The following is a 23008-nucleotide window of genomic DNA, read 5'->3' as shown; positions in this document are numbered from 1 at the left end:
ATTCCTATTCCTTGATTACAATGTTTTGTTATGCAGAAAAATGGAACTCTCTTAAAAATTAAATTATCATTTTCTGTCTCTGAACAAAACATGAACTGCAACAGAAACTAAAGTAAAACTGCTTGTGTATCCTGCCAAATATTACCTGGCACCAGTCTGCTAAATTTACTGTAGGTCTGAGTCAAATCAAATCAAGTAAATAAAACTCAAAGGCAAATTGGTGATCAGGGTGTATATAATTCATAAGCTGTCTATATATGGTTATATGTTGGTATATGTTGTTATACGTTCTAAGTGCAAAAATTTGTTAGCATGTTCTGTGAATAATAATAATAATTATATATATATATATATATATATATATATATATATATATATATATATATATATATATATATATATATATATATATATATATACACTTTTTTAGTATTTTACTCAAATAAAGTAAAATTAGTCACAAAATGTATCAAAATGATTCACAGATTAAGTTTTATTTTTCCCTTAGACATGATTTAATTTCAAAACTATTCACTTTACAGTTCTCACAACAGTCACAAAACATCACAGGGACTGTAAGGCTTGAAGGTGTGTTCATTATGGGTGTGCTGAACTGAACTGCAAATACAAGACAAACCCATTTAATACGAAGTTATACAAAAACCAATAGAAAAAGAAGAATCTGAAACTCAAACAACACCAAACATTTCACTGTTGAAAAATCTGAGACGTCAACTATTACTTGTTGCCTGAAACACTATATACATGTAGTCTACCGTTCCTTAAATGTACATGATGAATTCATATACATGTTTGAAATGTATACATTTTAAAGGTAAAATTATTTATTAGTGTAAAATTTTGTAAAAGGGCACTTTAAAAGTGATCCTGACTGACCACAACAACTCAGGGTAGCACAGAAGCAAGCAAAAACACACTCAAAGCTGGTAGGAGCCATTTTAAAGTCAAGAGCAAGGATAGATTAGGAAATTAATTTGTTCATAGTGTATCAAACCAAACCAAAAATTATGATTATCCATATAGGGGCTTCTTGTGACGCAGTGTCAATACAAGTTATTTCAAATGTCTGAAGACTGTTAAAGGGGCGGATCATTGAACAAAACCCAATCCTTTGCACTACCAATGTGTACAAAACTTGGAAAGATTGTCTCATTTAAAATATTAAGTTGGTTTAGACTACCGTGCCTTCTTTAGTTTTCCGCTTCTTGACGTGGTCTTGAACAACAACTTGGTCGCCAGATGTTCCTGAACCACTGGCGAAAATGATTCTGTCGACCCCTGCCGCTCTGCACCCTTTTTTCCTCACTTTGTTCTTTGGTCAAGCTGCTTTCACCAAGGTCTGATGTGGGGGGAGGACTGGAAGGCATCATCATTGATGTTTCGGCTGGGTTTGCTGGCAGAGCATCTATTGGAGAGGGTAAGGTCAAAGGCTGTTTCTTCTGTTTCTTTACCTGTTTCTCCAGGTGCTTCTGGATGGCTGAGCCCAGCACTGCCACCTCCACCACCGCACCGTACACCTCCCAAGTCATTCCCTTTTCATCCCAGCTCACCTCCTGCACAGGCTCTGGCACTTCTTGTGTCACCCCGATCCGTGGCTCCGGCTCAGGAATTACCTCAGGTGGGGTCAAAACGATGGGGGTCATAGGAGCCGTGGCGACTGAACGAAATTCCACCTGCATGCCCACCTGCAACTCGGCATCTTTGGTCTGTGCCGCCTCTGTACTACACTTGTTGGCGAGTTTTCCAAAACTGCTTGGAAAAAGGAATGTTGTGGAGCCCTCGGGAGGAGTCATGGGGCTGGTGGCAACCGACTGGTACATCACCTCCAGGCTAACCTGGGTTTGCATGTGCTGTATGCATCCAGGCGACCGGGTCAAGGAGAGCGTCTCTTGCAAAGGCCTTCCAGCATCCTTGGTTTCAGTCGATTCGGTTTTCTTCAGTTTTACTTCTACATCTTCACTCTTTGTGGATTGAGCTTTCGGACTGCAAACTTCCACCAAGGCCACTGTATTAGCGCCTGTGCTACTTGCGTCTATTGTCTGTGGGGTGCTTGAACCTTTGCTTCCAGAGTTTGCCTCATTGCTACTATCGCCTGGATCTCCAGGCAATCTTGGTTCGTCATTGGTGGTATTCTCCTCAGTTGATTCGTGGCTTATCATGCTGGTCTTCTGGACTTGACTGACTTCAATTACGTTCACCATCACGATGGAACCATCGAGACTCTCTTCCTCAGTTGCTCCTCCACCCTCAACTGAAGAGACAGTGTCAGGTTCAACAGGGCAGCTGGAAATCTTCAGCTCCCCAAACTCCTCATCCTCCTCATCATCTAAAGTACAGTCATGGTTGGTCACCAGTATTGTAATCTCCTGGTCAAGGTTATGTTGGCCAGATGCCAAGCGCATCTTATCTGCTGGATCCTCTGCTTCGTTAACACACCTTTTTTGTTTGCACGCTGCCGCAGGAGGCTCATCTCTCTCATCTGCTGTTGGAGAGGAAGATAAATCTTCTTCTAATCGCAACTCATGTTGAATTACTGACTTGAGTTGATCTGAGGTAACCTCTTGGTCGGGTTGCTCCTGGATGCTGCAACAGATCTCCTCTTGGACTGTGGTTCCTGGGTTTTCAGATGCTTTTGACAGCTTTTCATCAGTTCTGTTGTCGTTCATAAGGGGCATACAGTCAATACTTCTATCATCGGTGTTTATACTTGTGCTGGTCCCCGAGCCAACTTTCCAAACTTCACTTTCTGTCAGAACAGGACCCTCCATGGGTTCAGAGATGAGTTTGTGTTGATCCGGGAGAGGGGCAGTGAAACGTCTGAGCTTCACGGTCTCACACCACTGATGGTTCTGCTGGAAAACATTCACATAAATGGATCAGTGCATTAATTTAGGTTCAATTAATATAAAAAAGAACACTTGACATGCATTAATGATGGAACACATACAAAAACAATCATTTTGGAAAACATTACTATAGGTAAAATTCAGCTCAAATCAGACTGTTTTGTGATGATCTCAGACACTGATTTTTTTTATATATAAATTCTGTTCTTGAAGTATTTAACAAAAAAACAAACAAAAAAAAACAAAACAAACGTCAGTCTTACAGTATTTATAGGAAGAACAGTATCGATTGCCAAAAAACGTGTTCCTCTTTTTCCTCAAAAAGTGAGATCCAATTTTGTCATAGCAGCTGTCTGATCCAGTTCTTCCACACACACACACACACACACACACACACACACACACACACAAACAACAACAAAAAACTTGCTTTGTTAACAGTATCCTCTAAAAACAAATCTACGATGGCACACAGTGAGACCGGTATTGAAAAACACCCCAACGACACATACCTCAACTGCACGACAGATCAAACGCTGTATCCATGTTTCCAAAGATTTCACAGCCAGAGCATGTATTCACACTCCAAGCTCCTCTTTTAAGTGCTGGTAATGACAAGAGGCAGGCACTAGATGGTCTGTTTTCCAGAAGAATCTTAGTGGATGGTGGTCCATGGATTTCACTGTGGCTGAGAGGACTGAAAGCTTCTGATTTTTAGTTTCCCTGGAAACCAGACTCAACCTGGCAGTGAGTGGTTATGAAATGACAAACTATCTGTAGATTTTTAATCAGAAGCAAATGATGGCTATTGAAATCCATGTGTCCAAAAAAATGTAATAAAATAAAAATAACTAAATGGGTGCACCAGTGTCTTTGTGATCTCTGGAACAGAACATTTGATACAAATAATGAATATATACATATATGAAATTATATTATAATTATATTATATTATAATAAAATTATAATTGTCCAACATGAGACATGAAAAAGATCAAGTTGTTGGTTGAACTTTTTCTTCACATCATGGTGGACAATGTAGGTCACTATACTGCTGCAATTATGTAAAAAAAAAAAAAAAAAAAAAAAACCTTCTATTTAATATTCTGTCTGAATTTTTGAGAACTGCAGGCAAGTAGTTCACTTCATGCTTTTTGGATTCATGCATGTGCTTGCACACTGTCCCATAGCACCTCACCATGAAATGTGTATATTCTGGAGTATGTTCTGTATTCTATCACATGTTCTCACCATGAAAATTGAGGGCTTTTGCCAAATGCACGCTCCCACAGAATATTTGTTGCCTAGCAACCAGCCATGTACATGCATGGGGGGGGGGGTGACTGTGTTCATGGTAATGGTGGAGGAGTGTTCAGACAACACATGCCGTATTTTGAAAACAAGAGGATGCTGTCTGTCATTGCAGGCGAATGAAGAGGAGGAGGAGGGGGAGGAGGAGGAGGAGGTGGATAGGGATGTAAAGATGAAGGGAATGTGGAGGTGGAGAATGCGGTGGAGAGGGCCAAAAGTGCTGGAGATCAGCTGTAAATGAAGTTGCAGTGAGAAACCTTTCCTCAGGATGAAACAGTTTGACATTAGCATCTACCATAGACGTGAACACTAATGGGTGCATATTGACTGCTTTTATCGTCAGCGTAAAACAGAATCATTTATTTAAGGCAAGACACGATAAGCATGCTTTTTTTCGTTTTTTTCTTCTTCATGCATCGTGTTTTTTTTTTGTTTGTTTGTTTTTTGTTTTTTAGACTAGTGGAAAGGAAACATTCAAACAGAGATTTTTCTCCTGCACTGAGCCAGAAATCTTGGGTTTGCGCATATAATTTTCCTGATTTTATGTTTACTTCCTGTATTTTCTAATTTTCACCTGCAATTTTGTATTTTTTGATCCTGACTTAATCAAATGTTCAGATTTTTATTCTAGACTATGCAAATTAGTCCATATTTAGTTAGATGCCTCATTTGCATATTTAAACACTACATTGCAGAAAACTACAAAAATAAATAATGTCTGCAACTCTTAATGTAATCACTCAACTGGGGAAGTATGGTGATACCTATCAGATAATCATTATTTTATCCTATTCGAAAGTCTTACATTAATAAGAGTTCAGGATATTTGTTTCTATATAATAAGCTTTAATAGATACCTACACATTCTGACATCGTATGATGATTTTTCAAAAATGCATATGCCATAATTGCGAAATAAACATTACATTTTATATTCTATTTTAAAGGAACTGGAAAGAACCTATAGATTATTCTTAGTTACAGCTGCCTGGAATCTGTTCAACACCTTAGACAGCACATGTCGTAAGGTATAATGGGCTCAGCAGCTGCTCTTATGGCAGGTTTGACATTAAGTGCTTCACACAAAGCATATCTGCTCCTGAACTTTGCAGGAAATATTCCACACATAGATTTTATGGGTGAGAGAAGCTCATTCTCAGCAGCTTTCCATGCATGACATATATAGTAAGTTAATCTATAGGGCTAATGCATCCATAATGAAAATGTCAGCTATGCTTAATTTTTTTTTTTTTTTTTTTTTAAATGATCCTCTCTGTAATTCTTTCTTTAACTACACGGAATAGTTAAAGACTGATTTTAAGCTGTGCAACACATTTGAAACAGAATGCACATGTATCTGAGTAGCAGCCATCATGCGGCATGTTATTTAAAGGGTTATTGTTTGTAATCAAAAGCATCATCTCTTGACATCCACAGGAATACTGAATAGCAGGATCTGCCCTAAGGCACTTCTGAATGAAAGTTCTGTGTCATGTTGCCATAGCAATTTAATGCTGCCCCCCTCCCCCCTTCCAGTGACGTGGGAGCTGAGAATAAGAATAAGAATAAGAATTTAAGGGGATCTTTACTAAGAAAGTGGTTATGTTCTTGCACACTCTATATCTTCACTTTGTATTTCACTAGAATAGAAAAGCATGTAGGATGGCTATAAAGAGACACTGCAGCAGCTGAATGGAATGTATCGTGTATTTTCAAAACACAAGCATCTTTGAACAGACTTTGGAATGTAGGAGGATGACCAACAACTAAATGTGAATCTTTAGAAATAATCTGCATTGGAAGAGCAGATGAAATCGAGCTGATACGTTTACAAAGTCGCCAGTACATGTTTTTTATGATTGAGTTCACAATGTGTTAAGTTGAATCTGATAACAAGGAATGTCGGATTGTTCAGGCAGTGCCGCATTTATTTGGAACTCAATTTGTGTCCAAAGTCCTTAATGGTGTCTGATGCTTTCTCTGCAGCTGTGCCTATAGCAGACTGTGTTTGTCTGGACACCTCCTCAGCAGCTGTTTGTATACACAGACGGAGACAGAGACAGAGAGTTCCTTTAGGGATGCATTTGCATATTCTTCATGATGCAACTTACAAATAAACTGGCAGATATAAGGAAAACAATGAAATCAAATTTTGATTTAAGACATTAAGACAATGGCATGCCAAAATCATGCAGAGTAGCCTATAATCTCAGTATGCAGTACGATTGTGAATGATTTGCATACACTGAAAAGCTGTGAAATCACACACATCCACATTTAAGTGCATCTTTATCCAGATGTATTTGGCAGACTCTTTCTCTCACCTGCACTGGTGGTTTCTTTGGAAGACTCTGCCACCTGGTGCACGGCATCTTGTGTTGCCTGAACTGAAATAACATAATCAAATATGCCTTTTTTTTTTCTTTTTTTTCACATAAATTGATAAAGGTCTATAAAATCAGTATCAAAAAAATTGCTACTACTCACTCACTACTCATATGAATAATTTACTCATTTAAATAATTTTATGGAAATTTTAAAAATAAATCAAATCTTAAAAACAGACATCTTCTCTGTAAAACATTTTAAAACCAAACTGATAAGAGCATAGCTAATAATAATAAAAAACATGAAAAAAAAAAAAAACGGCAAATAAAAGATACAATAATTAAATGTATTTAATGTTAAATGAAAACATTTTGTTGGTCTAAATTCACTCTGTGGTACAATAATAAAACATATACTAAGTAGACGGCTGTTCTTTCATAAACTAAAGATGACTGTTACCAAATATACAAAGGACAGCCCAGATGAGCAGCGTGGAACCATTAGTACCTGCACTGTCAGTGACGCCTTTAGTGGCTGACTGTGTAGTGTTCTTCAGCCCCTCCAGAGACTTCGTAAAGGAAGACATGATACTGAGCACATACACACTCAGTGCTGCCGGCTCTGCGTAAGCGGGACACTGTCAGCGGGGGCCTTTAAATACCCTCTGCTGCCAGAGGGCACCACATTCCCCTGTGATTACACATGCTAATCCATCAATGGTGCCCGGCTTATGCAGGTATGCCAGCTATTGAGCCACGGCACCGGACTCATTCTGCTGGGCTCAGCATGTCTGTAGAGCACTGTGTTCTGTTCTGGAGACACAAGCCAGACATCCTGTTGATACGAGACAGGGGAGAGGGCAGGAGGGAGGACACCACTCCCTCTGTTAGTTTCTGGAAGCCAAAAGATGGAATAATGATAAATCTGTAATAAAACAGCAAACTAAGTGGTAGATAACACATTTTGTTATTGAATGCCAAGATGTTCTTACATGCTTATGTGTGATTTCTGAGTGTTGCTGTGAATCTAGTGCATAATAGTGTTGCATACTGTATACAGACATAGATTTTGGGAAGAGGAAAGAAAAAGGGGACTACACATGGAATTTTGTTTGTTTGTTTGTTTTCTTTATTTACAGAGGACTCACTTGTCTTGAATGACACAGAAACCTTAATACTGACATTTCCAGCATTGTAAAGCACATATTGACCTCACATCCATGAACATTTCAAGACACCATTTACAATAACTTTAAAATCTCCAGTACACAAACGCATACGTACACACAGATACAAATTGCCCAATTCGAACAAAGAATCCACTGGAATGATATCACAAGCAACTGTAAAGTTACAACGTATAAAAATCGTACTTCAAAAACATCAAAGAAATAGCTTGCTTCAATATTAAATTAAAAAATGAAAGTAAAATCCCACAAACAGGCATTGCACACAGCTATATATAATATCATATTTACCCGAAGATATTTTGACCCCCAATATGCCATTGGAAGATCTGAAACATCTATTACACATATAGAAATGCAGGTACACAAGTACAAAGAGTCACAATGGAAAGGGCAGGTCTCGTTTCATTGGGAGGGAGGCAAGGAAACGAGACAGAGCACCCTCCGGCAGTCAGCATAGAGCTACATCCAACACGTTACCGTCAGAACATGACATTTACAATAGATCATAATAAAAGTATATATCTGATAGGAAGAACATGTCTCAGAAGGATTAACTGGAATATATATTTTTGTTTTTCTATTTTTGTTTTATTTATTTATTTTTGCACCAGGGTTTATTGTGTTTAGGTCTTGTACTTGTTATTTGTATAAACTTTTTGTGCTGCTGGCTGGACTTGGACTTGGAATGTGATGTTTACGCCTCTGGCTCATAATCCTGCTTGTCCTGTGAGCAGAAACAGAAAAAAAATTGTCTTCTGTAAAATGTACATATATTTTACCAATTACAAATGTTAAATATCTTCAGTAAACTGACACTGTCCAGAAAATAAGCTTCATATATCATAAGTAATAAAAATACAAAAATATATGTTTACACACACAAACACACGTTTGTTTGTTTTTTTGAAAAGTTGGGACATCCCATAGGCGTAATGGTTTTTATACTGTACAAACTGTATATTCTATGGCCGTTCACCAACCCTACACCTAACTCTAACCCTCACAGGAAACTTTGTGCATTTTTACTTTCTCAAAAAAAATAAAAAAAATAAATATCTGTATGATTTATAAGCGTTTTGAAAAATGGGGACATGGGTTATGTCCTCATAAGTCACCCTCTCTTTGTAATACCTGTGTCATACCCATGTCATTATACAGAGTTGTGTCCTGATATGTCACAAAAACACGCCCACACACACACACACACACACACACACACTTTAAATTTACATGGTTCCACAACCTTTTAAGTTTAAAATAAATATTCAATTCTTTCTTTTTCCCACGATAAGATCTTCCTAAATGCATTTTTTTTTTAGCTTAAATCACACTTTATTTCATTTTATTTCAAACATCCATTTCTAAAAAAAGCTATATTATGTTGTATTATTGTCATCAATTTAAGCTAAATACATAAATATATATCTTTCTAACAAGATACAATGGTATCCCACACATAAAGTCGGTTTCATCAGAATTTGATGGTTAACAACAGAACATCCCATCATGATGTTTTTTACTATTGTATTGATTCTGTTTGAGGTCTGTCGCAGTAACTCATTTTCCCCAGCAGGTGGCAGCTGATGCTTACAAAAAGTTCACAATCGTCTGATTTATTTTAATGAATATAATTACACATCACGTTGGAGCTATGTAAGCAAAGTCTGAAGATCTGTCATCTGAAGATACCCTACATCTTAAAAGTCAGTATCCAGGGTTCCCACTCTTTCATGGACACCAGATTCAAGGCCTTTCAAGAACTTTTTTAAAGCGCCATTTATTATATATCAAGCACCTATCAAATTCACACCCCGGCATATGTAGAATCATGAAAGACCTCTTAACATTTCACTTACACTTAACATTTACATTAAACATTTCAGAGTCATGAGGTTTTGAATATGTAGGTTTCATAAATTTAGACTCATTTGAGCAGTCGTGTTAAAATAATTTAAATTAAATCCATTGAAGTCAATGGAGTTCACACTGGTAATTTTCAAATACAACTTCTCAAATATTGTTAAACATATATATTCTTGCATCAAACTGTTTTTTTTTTGCTATAATTCTTGTAAAAGATTTCACCATCCAATCAATAATCAAAAGTTCTGATCAAATATTAGCCTTCCAATTACGATATGATATTTGACTCCTTAAAGTGATATAAAGTGAATAGGCATTTGAAAAAAATCTGGAAAAAAAAAAAAAAATATATATATATATATATATTTTTCTATCTTTATTAAAAGTATGGCATCATTTGTAAAAAAAAAAGAAAAAAAAAAAAAAAAAAAAAGAAAATAAATAAATAAATAAAATAAAAAAGCCTCTTTATAAGCTTTTTAAAATTTCTAATTAAAACAACAGAATAAAATCAAGCAGAATAAGAATAAGTTATCCATCAGTGAGGCTCAGAGATGGCATGATAGCAATTAAATTCATAAATTAAGTTGAGGTTCATGTTTTAAATATAACAATTTTGAATACAGAAATATGAAGCACCTATCATTTATGAAATTTAGGCAATAGTGTTAGTGGCCTACGTTAATATTTTCTCAGAATATTGCAACATTGTTAAAATAAAAAAAGAAATATTGAACCTAATAAAGAGAGAAAGAGAGAGAAATTTGAAAATAATTTGTATAGAAAGAAACCTCTTTACCTCACTAACATTATAGCCTGTTTGATCAAACAAACAACAACTTAAAATATTTGAAAATGAAATATATATTTCATTGTCACATTCTAAAAGGATTTAACGCATCCTTACTTAACGTATGAATTTTAGAATAAATAAATAATTAAATAAATAAACAGTAGCTTGTGTAAGAAGCCGTTCCCTTGCCGACTTATATCACAGTCATGACAGTAATTTTAATCGAATAATCAGCAACAATTAATAGAACTTTAATGGTGTACAAAACGGCACTGCAGCATATAGAAAACTATTTCGAAAGGGATGACTTGGACTTGTGACCATGTCTGATGTGTGCGTCAGGTAGATTTGTGTGCTCCTGTGAGTGCTGACGGTCTAACCTGCTGAGAGTTGTCGTATGCCTGTCCCTCAGGGTCCATGAGACTTTCTCCCATTGGCTCCTCGGTGGCTTCCTGACCAAACTCAGGCTGTGAACACACACATGAAAGCATATCATGTCTTCAAAATCCAACAACAACAAAAGATCTGGTCATGCATAGACACTTCAAAATATTGACAAGGATATTAGCATATATTAGCATGATGGTTTCTTTTTAAAGCACTATCACAGGCAGAGGCTAAATATAGGCACTTGTCTCGTGTGCCGTTTCCGGTAAGTACAATATATCATTGATGCATCTGCTGATGTGCTTTAGTATGCATGCTACAACTTCATATGTACCTAATAAATGTTTAATCAAACTCCATTTTATGCCTTGCCAGAGCGAGAGAGAGAGAGAGAGAGAGAGAGAGAGAGAGAGAGAGAGAGAGAGACTCTCATTACCTACATACAGTACCGGTAGTTAGATGTTCTTTACAGTTCTGGGTCACTGGGAGGTTTATTTTAAACCTGAGCCATCACAGTCATTTAGGTCATATTCCACCAATATCGCAACTCAGCCTGTCACACACTTTATGTCAGTCAAGCTCAGATGAAACAGTGCCGTTCACACTAAAACCTTTTTTAAACCTTCATTTGAAAGAGTTTACTGCTGAAGGCTCAGAAATTCATACTTTACCATTATAGACATATCCAAAATCCTGATTAGTTATGTATTTCTATATCTAATTGTGATTATGTCTATTATCCTATGACATTTATCACTTAAACAAATATTAAGTCAATCCTTCAGACTTATTTAAGGGCCATCATAATTTGTTTGACCTATCGGTTCAAACAGATGTTTCTTTTTACAGTCTTGATCACATTTTTTTTATTACTGTCTACTTAAGCTATATACACACACACACACACACACACACACACACAATTTTTTATTATTATTCATTATTATTATTATATATGTCTTTGTTCTAATTACACACAGACACACACACACACACACACACACACAGAGATATCCATCTATTCATCTATTCATCTATCTATCTATCTATCTATCTATCTATCTATCTATCTATCTATCTATCTATCTATCTATCTGTAAACATACAGAAATAGTGATAAGTTGAAAATAAGTTGAAATAGTTGAAGACAATAAAAATAAATATCTATATTTCATACAAATGATCTTCTCATCATACTGTAGATAAACACAACATAAGATAAATGCATAAAACACTTTTAAAGAAAACACAAAGTAAAAATACCTAGCATTTTAAATATTAATATTAAAACATGTGGGGAAAACAGATTTTGTTTAAAAATAAAATGAACGTTTTAGTTGAAAAGTTGTTTTGAATATCATGGTAAACTGTTAAATCTCACAAATAATGTGAGTAAAGTCTGTATTTGTTAATTAGATCGATAGTAAGATGCACAAAACACAAGTGGCACTGAGAATGTTTCCTGAGAACGACCCAGAATCAGACTACATGTTATGTTCTTGTCTAGTACACAAACAAACACACAAATGGCACAGTCCAGTCCAGCAACCCAGTTAGCACTGACCACCCGCACACTTTCACATGTTTCAAAACCGCTAAACTACACACTTAAACCAATCATCACACTTTTTTCATATGACAATAGCTGTACTCCAAATCATTTGGATGATGATGGCTTAACCAAAGCACTAAAGCTTTAAAATCGATGACACTGGCATTTTGTTTTTATTCTTCGGCTCAGCAAGCTTCACACACACACACACACACATAACTAAACACCACAAGCGCATGTGCTGCAAGGTTCTTATTCTGATTTTCCCTTTAAGTGATTTAAGAGATTACTGAGTCACCACAAAGGATAAGACTAATTTTTAAGCCTGGAGGGGAATATCCGTGGAAGACCACACATGTAAATATGTCACTAATACCACAACTGGAGAAAACCCTGAGCGCTCGGAAATCAACAGTTTGTTTAAACTTAAGCAGATATGCCTAAGTTTGGAGACTGGCAGACTTCTCCTCCTTTAGTGCATTTTTAAGTACTGTGCAAAGTGCTAAGCGACCTTGGGCAAGGTCGAGAGACAGAGAGAGAGAGAGAGAGAGAGAGAGGGGAGGGGGAAGGGAAGGCAAGGGGGCTCAGCAGGACAGAAACACAAAGTAAGACACGATATTCCTCCTATTTTAAAGGATAAGTTCACTTCCAGAATAAACATTTCCTGAAAATGTACTCACCCCAATGTCATCCAAGATGTCTTTCTGTCTTCAGTCAAAAAGAAATTAAGGTTTTAGAAGAAAACATTGTAGGATTTTTTTTTTCTCATATAATGGACTTAAACGGGGACCAACGGATTGAAGGTTAAAAATCCAGTTTCAGTGCAGCTTCAAAAGGCTTTACACAATCTCAGCCAAGGAATAAGGGTCTTATCTAGCAAAATGATCATGGTAATTTCTAAAAAAATAATACAAATGTATATGCTTTATAAACACGCTCGTCTCCACGCATTACATACACTCTAAAAAACCCGGGGTTATTTTTTTTAACCCAAATGCTGGGTTGAGCCTTTTGGGTAATTCTTTGGGGTTATTTTTCAGTGTTTGGGTAGTTTTTGTGTTACCCAGCTCCTGGGTCAAATGTAACAACCCAATGTTTGGGTAGTTTTTGTATTACTCAGATCCTGGGTCAGACTTGAGTTATTTATCGCGGGGATTTGCTTCTCTTCTGGAGAGAGCAGTTCTTAGCGCCATCGAATTGACGCATTCGCATGTATTAATCACCTTTAACGAGTGTTGCGATCTTTTCGTGTTATGGAAAAGCCTGATGCTTGGCATAAAATAAACGATTTTATTAATAAAGATACAGAATACAAATATTTCCTCAGAGCTGTTTACTGTTTGTTTTGGGGCAGATTATGAAGGCAATCGCTGTATTTTTTGGCTATGAGATGGGGGCGGCCTCAGGCGCGAACAGTTCCCCGCCGAACACGACTCTTGGGCAAGAGAACCAGCGAGACGCAGCGTAGTTATGGTGAAAACAGAACAACATAGACTGGTTAATAGCACGTAAACGATTTTAAATATGGGGAATATGTATAGCCTATTAAAAAAGATATAAACAATGCTGTAAATTATAATTAAAGGAAAATAAAGGAAGTTAACATGCAAACCAGTGGTTGTGTGGATTATTTTAGAAAAGTTTAGATGATTTAAATTAATCTGTAAACATTATTTAATGTATGATGTAAAAAATAAGCTAGTAATATAGTAAAAATTAATAAACTTTATCTAGGTTAAATCAACCCCTTATGCTGTGTTAAATAAACAACCTCATTTGCTGGGTAAAATTAACCCAATATGGGCTCTGTCCTATATTTATCCAGCTCTTGGGTTAATAACAACCCAAATTGGGTTGTTTTTAACCCAGTGTTTTTTAGTCACGTTGAAAAGGTCACAAGTGATGTAGGTCAGAAGTGGTTACAAAGCAAACATGCAAAGAAAGTCAAACGCCCTTTACAAAAAAAGGTAAAACAATGTTATCTGACGATTTTGAAGTTGGAGGAGAAAATGGGATGGAGTTTTCTCCCAACCCGACCTTTTTGAATTGAAGTACACAGACAAAGAGCTAACATTTCCGACGTGATAATGTAATACGTGAAGATGCGCATGCACAAGCAGAGCTAGAGCAAGATTTTTTTTTTTTTTTTTAAATGATAGATTGTTTTGCTAGATAAGACCTTTATTCCGGCTGGGACTGTATAGAGCCCTTTGAATCTGCACTGGAACTGCATTGTTTTACCTTCAGTCCACTGCGGACCATTGAAGTCCACTATATGGAGACGAATCCAGGGATGCTTTCCTCAAAAAACATAATTTCTTTTTCGACTTAAGAAAGAAAAACATGAACATCTTGGATGACATGGGGAGGGGGGTGAGTACATTTTAATTCTGAAAGTGAACTTCTCCTTTAAGGATTTGATCAGGTAGAAAGAGCTCCTACCTAAATAAAAATAGCTATATAAAAGGTGCACATTTTTACAATGGACTTTTTTGAAGGACTGAACATGGAATAGTACATAATAACATGCAATAACAATGATATATAATGTTATTTAAAAGAGCGTACATTCAAATCACTGGGGAAGTCGTCCTTCTTCATCAGGCCGGTGGCAGCAGCGATGTTTCCAGCTCCAGACATCACAGCTCCTCCCAGATGAGAGGCCTGCTCCTTTGTCTTCTCAGCCACTGACCAGTGATAAAACATACCATGTTTTTAAACACAGACACAACCTTTTTCAACAAAAAACACATCACTCTAAGTCAAAAAATCTATATTTATTTGGCAACATAGGAAACAAATAAGAAATTATCTGAGACTATTGTCCTACACTGCGACAATGTCAATGTAACTAATTAAATGTTATTGGATTTTGTTTTATACGCACTTAAACCAATTTCAATATTATTATGACAAAATCAACTGGCTTGCATTAGATTACATCAACAAATGGCCATGTTTTATTAAATACTGTCATAAATGTATTTATGATTAAACCTTGTTCATTGATTTGCTGTGAATGCACTACGGTTTATGAAAAAGAAACACGTATTTTATTATATAATTGAATAATATAATCATATTTTTATGGATTATTAAAACTGTTTCATTTTTAAAAATCTGAATCACAGATTATTATTATTTTACTAATTTTATTCATGAAATGTATTGTTGGACATGTGTTGTATATTAATATAGTGTATAATATAACTGCTCAAAATTATTTACAAGAACATATCTATTAGGTATTAATTGGGAATTACTTTATTATGTATTACATTCAGTGTACACAGACTTCAAGAGATTATAATTATGGCAGGTATTAGAGACAAACCAGAGTAAATTTTTTAGCATTTTCATTATTTTAATATTAATATTATTATAATATAAATGTTTTTGTCAAAATTATTAATTGCCTTTTAAAAAAATATTTTCTGTTTCATTTGAGTAATTTTGTTGGTTTTGTAATTTTTTGTTTTTGTTTAAATGTGCCTATAGTTCTGATCAGTTAAACTTTTTTTTTTTGTTGTTATTTAAGTACTAAACTAAAATTAGAAATTATGCTTTTTTTGCAGATTTTTTATATTTTTCATTTTATGTTTTAGTTACCTAAAATTACCCTGGCTTAAATAAGAGGCCTGAAAACACTGAAAAAAACTGTGACTTTTCTAGATTTATATCTGTCCTAGATAAATAACCTTCTGAAATATCACCTAGGCAATGGGCACAGAACTATTTGTCTTGGTTCCACTTACTGGCTGTAAGCCATGCCCTTTGTACACATTAAATGAGACGTATTCATTATTTACAAGTCTAAAGACTAAAAAACTATTTGCAGAATCACCTTACCTGTTGCAACACTGTCTTTGGTCTTGTTGCCTGCAAGCACACAAATAATATTGTAAAATCATTTTCACAGCCCATAAAAATACAGAAACACACATTCAATTAGCCCTCTGAAGGAACTGCGATAAGGCTGAAAGTAGGTACATGATACAGACAGGTAATAAGTAGAAAGACAATGTGAAATACAATCCTGGAACTCGCAGAGCAGCTTCATTTAAAGGTTCACTGAGAAATCTTTAGAGCTAATAGAAGCTGTATTTCAGACCTGTCACCTTAACCGCCCTGCTTGAGTGAACTACAGCTCAGAAACACTTCCCAGGGAGAGAGTTGCCATACTGTAATGGCAGATAGCACTCTGTGACTCAGTCTGAGTATGATTCTTAAAAGAGAGAGAAGAAGAGAAAATACTCTTGAGCAAAAAAGATGTTTTAACTAAAGTCATTCGCCCATGACTCATTAGAGCTGATGTGTTTCATCTACAGTACTTGAGTCATTATAACAAACTTGCTTCTTAAAATGGGAAAGACTTGTTCATGAATGCATAGTGTAACAGATATATCATTTTAGATAAAAAGGGCAGATTATAAGTATTTTATCAGGCCTAAATTATCACTTGTGTCTATAATTTTACTAGATTTTTCTAAACTGTGGTTGCTACGAGTGAAGCTTCAAGAAGTTTTTTCTTCCCCGTTATGTTGTTATTTTATTTTAATAACAATATAATGAAAAAACCTAACCTCTAGAAGCTTATATCAACCACATTTCAGAAATAGCTAGTAAAATTATAGATGTTTCTTTTAGTGACAAATTAGCAATGCTAAAGCATTTCAAACCCATTCCTACACACACACACACACACATACATGAATGGGGTTGGAATCACTGATCTATAATATATATATATATATATATATATATATATATATATATATATATATATATATATATATATATATATATATATATATATATTTTTTTTTTTTTTTTTTCATTAAAGTAATCACAGCAACGGTAACAATTGGTAAAAGAAAAGACCATTTACATTGTTAGGAAATATTTATATTTCAAATAATGCTGTTCTTTTTACCTTTCTATTCAGCTAAGAAAAATGAACAATGCAGAGATTTCCACAAAAATATTAATCAGCTGTTTTCAACAGTTATAATAATTCATGTTATTTGAGCTTCAAAGCTTAATGAGCCCAAACTTATATAAAACAAATAGCCTATTATTTTTGCATTCCTATTTGCACAAAAAAAACTATTGAAAAATCCACTGTTGCATTATTGTTGACTGTTTAAAAAAATAATAATAATAATATGAAGCAGTAATACAGTAGTAGTAAAACTAAAACAAAAATGTATGTATGTATGTGTGTGTGTGTGTGTGTATACATTATATATATTACATATATTATTATTATTACATTTTAGACACGTAATATCACATCTCTTTCCAGCAAGCCACACAATTTGAGGTATCATGTATGGAGCACAAACCGTGTTGGAGCATTATAACCAATAACCAATAACCACTAAACACACCGCAGGGGATATACAGCTCAATATGAGGATATGAAACAACTCAGGAAATAAATGTGAAATAGACAGGAAATTAAAAAAGCATAATAGCAGTGGGACAAAACGAGTCAGTGTGATATTAGAAGCAGCCACTTCTTCTGCAATCTATCCTCAGATGGGTTGGTGGCGCATGTGCATGAGGGAGTGTGAGATCGTGCAGCTGCTGTCCAAGGTAGAACAAGAACCTATGAGCTACCCATCACCCCTCCCTGCACTAACACACACTCCCGCAAGTCCCAGATCACCACGGTTGTCCGGCGTAAGTGCAACCTTGTGTTTAGTGCACAGGAAATGACAGCAACCGTGCAGGACGATCTACTATGTGCTCGCAAAGCAACCGTAGATGGGCTTGAGATATCTGGGCTAATTGTCTCTCTCTGGGACGCTGGTGGCACAGATGTCAGGTTTTTATTTGAAGGGATTCAATTATTCATTCATCCTAACATCAAAACTAACAGAGGAGTATGAATGAGTGTTTTTGGCAGACACAAATGCCCTCTCAGTCTCCAATTACAGCAGGTCAACAGACGAGATCAATGTCTCGTCTTACTGATCAAAGCAAACATCAACAAGATGAAGCGATGTAGAATAATTTTGAGACATACTCGGAGAGATACATTTCCTTTCTTTCAGCATTATATTCTATACAATGAAATTATTTGGACTGCCACTCTTGTCTGTTTTTATACTGATAGCTTTTTGTCTCAGAGGCTGTGCATATAGAGGCCTATGAGCTCATGGAATTGTGTGACATGTGGCCCGCAAGGCTTGTTTCCAACCTGATAGGAGATCAGAGAGATGCTGGATCAGCTCCAGAAGTCAACCATCTCACACGGTGTTATTTCACTCTTAACTTAGCATGTACATTAAGAATCCCCTTATAGGATCAGGTTACATGAAATGGATTTTCTCTGTACAGTTTATGTTATATCAGAATCAGTATCAGTCCAGTATCATGAGTGGTTTTAATTTTCCAGATTTAAAATCCATTGATGATTTAAGAGGCATTTCGGGAGGCCGTGTGTTGGAGAGTGATGACAACCGCTTAAATGAGTATGCAAACTGGACTGTCAATGCAAAATATATTGCAATAGGTCAACTATGATCATATTTCTATACAAAAGCATTCTCCTGTGAGAAATATTGAAACGATGAGTGATCTAGTGTGCACAACAAACCACATGGACTGGAAAACTGTACAGTGAGTGGGGGGCTTTTTTGGCAACATTTTACATTAATAGTCTTTTTTTTTTTTTTTTTACCTCTATAACTGTAGACATGTTACTATTAAATGTACTATATTTTAAAATAAATATTTCATAAAAAAAAAAAAAAAAACTATTTTTAGGTAAGAAATTAACATCAGGTAATAAGCAAAAGTGTAAATTTTCTAATGTAATTGTTTGATGTTAAGGATCCCAAATATGATAATACGCTTGCAAAGGACCACCTACTTAAAAAAAATAAAAATAAAAATAAAGCTATATATTTTAATGCTCAACAACCCATTTATTTTGTTTTAGAAAAAGTTGAGTTTTCTGTCTAAAAGACAACATGTTTAAATGCAATTAAATAATTAACTTTTATATTGCCAACGTACTAAACGAAAATACATTATTAATATGTTTGATTATTCAAAATATTAAAATTAAATTCCAAATTTATTTGTAGTGCACAATATTCCACAAATAATTTATAATATGAAAGAATTTTATATTGTTTAGTCTTTATTAATACTAGGCCAAAACTGCATTTATAATAATCATTCTATTATTATAAATTGTTTTTAATGTTGTTTAAAACAATTCTAAAGGTCCTTAGAGGCTTAGAGACTTAGTGTCCAAATATACCCACGATATATACAATAAATGTGGCTCTATGTGGCTATTTAAGAAAAAAAAATCAATAGGACGTGGTAGACGTAAGAGGCATGGTAAACCCCACCCAATATCCCAGCCAATCACAAAATCACACAATAGTGCCTGAACCTATAGCGATGCTCTGAGAAGTGGCAGTGAAAGAGATAGCAACCCCCTCCTGGCCCTCAGGCTCTGAGCTTCATGGTCCCTCCCACTCCCACTGAGCTCATGCTTGATTCGTGATATGCATGCATTAAAAAAAGAGCATTATATGCTCCATGTCTTACCCACAAACATCATGCCTTCCTTGGTCTTCTCTGCAGCCGACGCAACGCCTTCCTTGGTTTTCTCTGCGGCCACTGCCATACCTTCTTTAGCTTTAGAAAACCCCTTCATAAAAACATCCATCTTGACCCCTCTGCATCCAAGAGAGCAAGTTATGTAGCAGGACACAATGATAAACAGGGTTTATGTTGCACTGTATATGCAAATATGGGTTAATTTAGAATTGAGATCAAGTGTGCGTGTTAATAGCAGGCTGTCAATCGTACAAAAAATGAGTCTAATTTTCCTGAAGATAAAACGCCCATTCAAGCACACACAATGAGATGGGAACATTCACACCATCAGCTGACGTTATTTTTCAGCTTTAACAGCAGGAGGTGTCCTCGAGATGTTCACAAACTCATTAATTATTACTCAAACGGTTTATTTTATACTGAGCATCTATATGGGTTCCTGGGAGACATATTTTAAGGCTTGTGTAAATTAACATTGACACATGCATTTTTAGTGATTAAAAACATTTTATAGAACGAAGGCATTGCTAAAATGAAGAACAATGTGTGTGGACAGATTACAGACAGTGTTTCATTTAAACGCAAACAGAAGATAAATCTTGCACTTCTCCTTTACAATATGGTGTCACCTCTCCACTGTCCTCACACTAAAGAAGTGCTGGACACGACACGGATAAAATAAAACAATTGCGTGTTTTATCACCAGGTTGCATACAAAATTAAACATGCAATGTTTCAATTGCCACACAAGCACGCGAATACTCGTTTCCATCGATGTGTACGGTTATTTTGTGTGTGTGTGTGTGTGTGTGTGTTCTTACGAGCACAGCATTAGTATTTTCACACGATCTCGGTTCATGCTAATTTAAACTGCGTTTCACCCTCGTAGACGTGTAATGAAAATTAAAACGTACCTTTTAAAACAACTTCTTCGTCCTTACGCTTCAGTTGCGTGGTAGATTGAAATATCGTGGAAGGAAATTTTACACTACGATCTTGAGGTGGGCCTTCCTCTGGATGCGCTCAGCCAATGAGGACGAGAGGATGAGACGATCGACGTAAGCCCATGGTATTGATCATGGGGTGTCAGATCCTGGCTGTAATGGGCTGTGACACACTAGACTAACGCTGCATCTTTAGCCAATAAAAAAAAGGTAACTTGAGATCGTCAGGAGATGAGACACGTGCGCTTAAATTGCACATCTGCTTTATACTGTACTGTCAGGTATTATTCGATCACCTATCTTTAGAGGAAAACAGATCATATAGACAGTATTGTCCAATGTTGAGAAACTACAAACATATGTCTTTCTAATACCATGACCAAACACAAGTGTGGGGATCAAGTCTTCTTTTTCAGGAGCTTAACATCGAACTGAATGTTAAAATCAAGCTGACTGTCTAACCGTGGATTGTATAGTAAATTCACGACGAAATGCTGTTAAAGGGATAGTGTACATGAGGCTTGCTCGTGCATATCTCGTTGGGATTTACTGCAGAGTGATGAGTGTCGTGTCCGCTGTCCATCTGGCTGAAGTGGGCGCATCGTGACATCTGCCTCTGAAAGGCGATCGAATGACCAATTGATTTTGTCCAAACATGTTTGTAGTCTTGTGAAGATCAGTCCCAGCTGGTGATTTTGAAACGTTCCATTATCAGTAATTCTTTATGTCGTGCGAATTCTCTAGGATACATCTTTTCGTGTTGGGCTACATATGTTTTGATCAAGTAAAATGAGATTTCACACGTTAAAATACATCTTGGGGATCGTTGATTTTTTGATGTGATGTAGCTCTCACACCTATGACATCAGCCGTTAAACACAACTCCTGTTTCTATGCTTCTTGTGCCATCTGCTGTTTTATACTAGTATAACATTGTTTAGGTTATCCAGGAGTAGGTCTATTCGCCAATTCGTTAAGATCGAGTGACGATCAGCAGAAGTAAGAATTTCAGCACCGCGGACAGCGATCTACGAAATACAACAGCTAAACACTGGGCACCAAAAGTCTCACAAAGACATTTAGCATTTCATAGTTGACTCTCCGTTAAGCTGCACTGCGTTTTTATTGATGAGGTCCTTTCATGGTGGTAAAGAGTTTTTTATTTATTTATTTATTTATTATTTTATTTTTTTATTTTTTTAATCACACATACATATTATATATTCAAGATTCAATATTTTATTTGTCACATACAAGTTATATGACATACAACAAGCAGTGAAATGCAGGTCTGGCATACTCTTTTTAGACTGTGAAAAAAAAGAGAAATTACAAGTAATGAAATATCTGAAAAAATAAGGAGAAATAAAAAGATAATTAAATACAAATAATAAATATACACAATATATTAAACTACTACACAGAAACCGTGTAACAATGCTACAAGAACTGCTATACAGATGATGTGCAGAGATGTAAACAACGTGCAAATGAATTGCATACTTAGGTTGTCATGAAAAAGTGCAGTTTGCAAAGAGTTATTGGGTTACCCTACACAACCAGAGTTTCTAAATTTTAGTGTGTTCAATGCCCATTATTTAGTAGTCTGATAGCGTGAGGGAAGAAACTCCTCCTGAGCCGCTCTGTTTTTGCCTTCGGACGGTAGCGTCTTTAAGGATCTTTACAGCCCTAGATTTACATCTCCTGATGTGGATGTCTTGCAGAGAGGAGAGAGATGTTCTGGAGATGTGTTCAGTGGAGCGCACTACTCTTTTCAGGGCTTTAAGTATATATACTTTAGAGTATATATACTGTATGGTATATGTGGTGGACCATTTCAAAAGTAGCAGTGAGTATCTTGTTTGTCCACTCATCTCATCCTTGCAGACTGCACCAGATGTGGCAGTTCTTGTGTGAGATGTTACTCCAATTTTTATCAAAACACTTGCAAGTTGAACTTGTCTAGGTGGACATGTGGCTGCAAGGATGATCAGCTGTCCTTCCTGTCTGCCTGTAGCACTGTCTTAGGCATCTTACTTTACATACATTGCTGCTTATTTCTCTGGCCACATCTGCAGTCCTCATGCCTTCCTGCAGGACTATGGCATGTTCACAGAGATGAGCAGGAACCTTGGACATCTTTCTTCTGGTGTTTTTAGAGTGAGTAGAAGGGTTTCTTTTTAAAACACA

The 23008-nt window shown here is 36.0% G+C and overlaps 2 protein-coding genes across 3 annotated transcripts; both read right to left on the bottom strand.

Moving 5' to 3' along the window:
* Positions 1–486: 486 nt before the first annotated feature.
* LOC128027593 (G protein-regulated inducer of neurite outgrowth 1-like) lies at positions 487–3518 on the bottom strand. Of its 2 annotated transcripts, none has more exons than XM_052615343.1 (2): positions 3380–3518; positions 487–2870 (listed from the first exon to the last, which is right to left on the bottom strand). In XM_052615343.1, the coding sequence occupies exon 2, from the start codon at positions 2787–2789 to the stop codon at positions 1212–1214; it is 1578 nt and encodes a 525-aa protein (XP_052471303.1). In that variant the 5' UTR covers positions 2790–2870; positions 3380–3518; the 3' UTR covers positions 487–1211. The 2 variants fall into 2 exon arrangements, with proteins under 2 accessions (XP_052471303.1, XP_052471305.1); XM_052615345.1 differs by having other exon boundaries at positions 487–2873; positions 3380–3513.
* A 4093-nt stretch (positions 3519–7611) lies between these two features.
* Positions 7612–20956, bottom strand: LOC128027598 (beta-synuclein). The gene is made up of 6 exons (XM_052615361.1): positions 20789–20956; positions 19863–19993; positions 16140–16169; positions 14859–14977; positions 10732–10818; positions 7612–8419 (listed from the first exon to the last, which is right to left on the bottom strand). Exons 2-6 carry the CDS (start codon positions 19981–19983, stop codon positions 8390–8392), a joined length of 387 nt encoding a protein of 128 aa, XP_052471321.1. The 5' UTR covers positions 19984–19993; positions 20789–20956; the 3' UTR covers positions 7612–8389.
* Positions 20957–23008: the final 2052 nt, after the last annotated feature.

Source organism: Carassius gibelio, chromosome A14 (assembly GCF_023724105.1).
Source record: "Carassius gibelio isolate Cgi1373 ecotype wild population from Czech Republic chromosome A14, carGib1.2-hapl.c, whole genome shotgun sequence".
Taxonomy (NCBI): Eukaryota; Metazoa; Chordata; class Actinopteri; order Cypriniformes; family Cyprinidae; genus Carassius; species Carassius gibelio.
This window is presented reverse-complemented; position numbering and strand designations above follow the sequence as displayed.

Coding starts and splice junctions, on each gene's coding strand:
- LOC128027593 (XM_052615343.1), bottom strand. CDS start 2,789: ATGGAGGGTCCTGTTCTGACAGAAAGTGAAGTTTGGAAAGTTGGCTCG.
- LOC128027598 (XM_052615361.1), bottom strand. CDS start 19,983: ATGGATGTTTTTATGAAGGGGTTTTCTAAAGCTAAAGAAGGTATGGCA. Junction 16,170..19,862: donor GGAAGGCATGATGTTTGTGG/GTAAGACATGGA, acceptor GTGTGCTTGCAG/GCAACAAGACCAAAGACAGT. Junction 14,978..16,139: donor CAAAGACAGTGTTGCAACAG/GTAAGGTGATTC, acceptor ATCACTGGTCAG/TGGCTGAGAAGACAAAGGAG.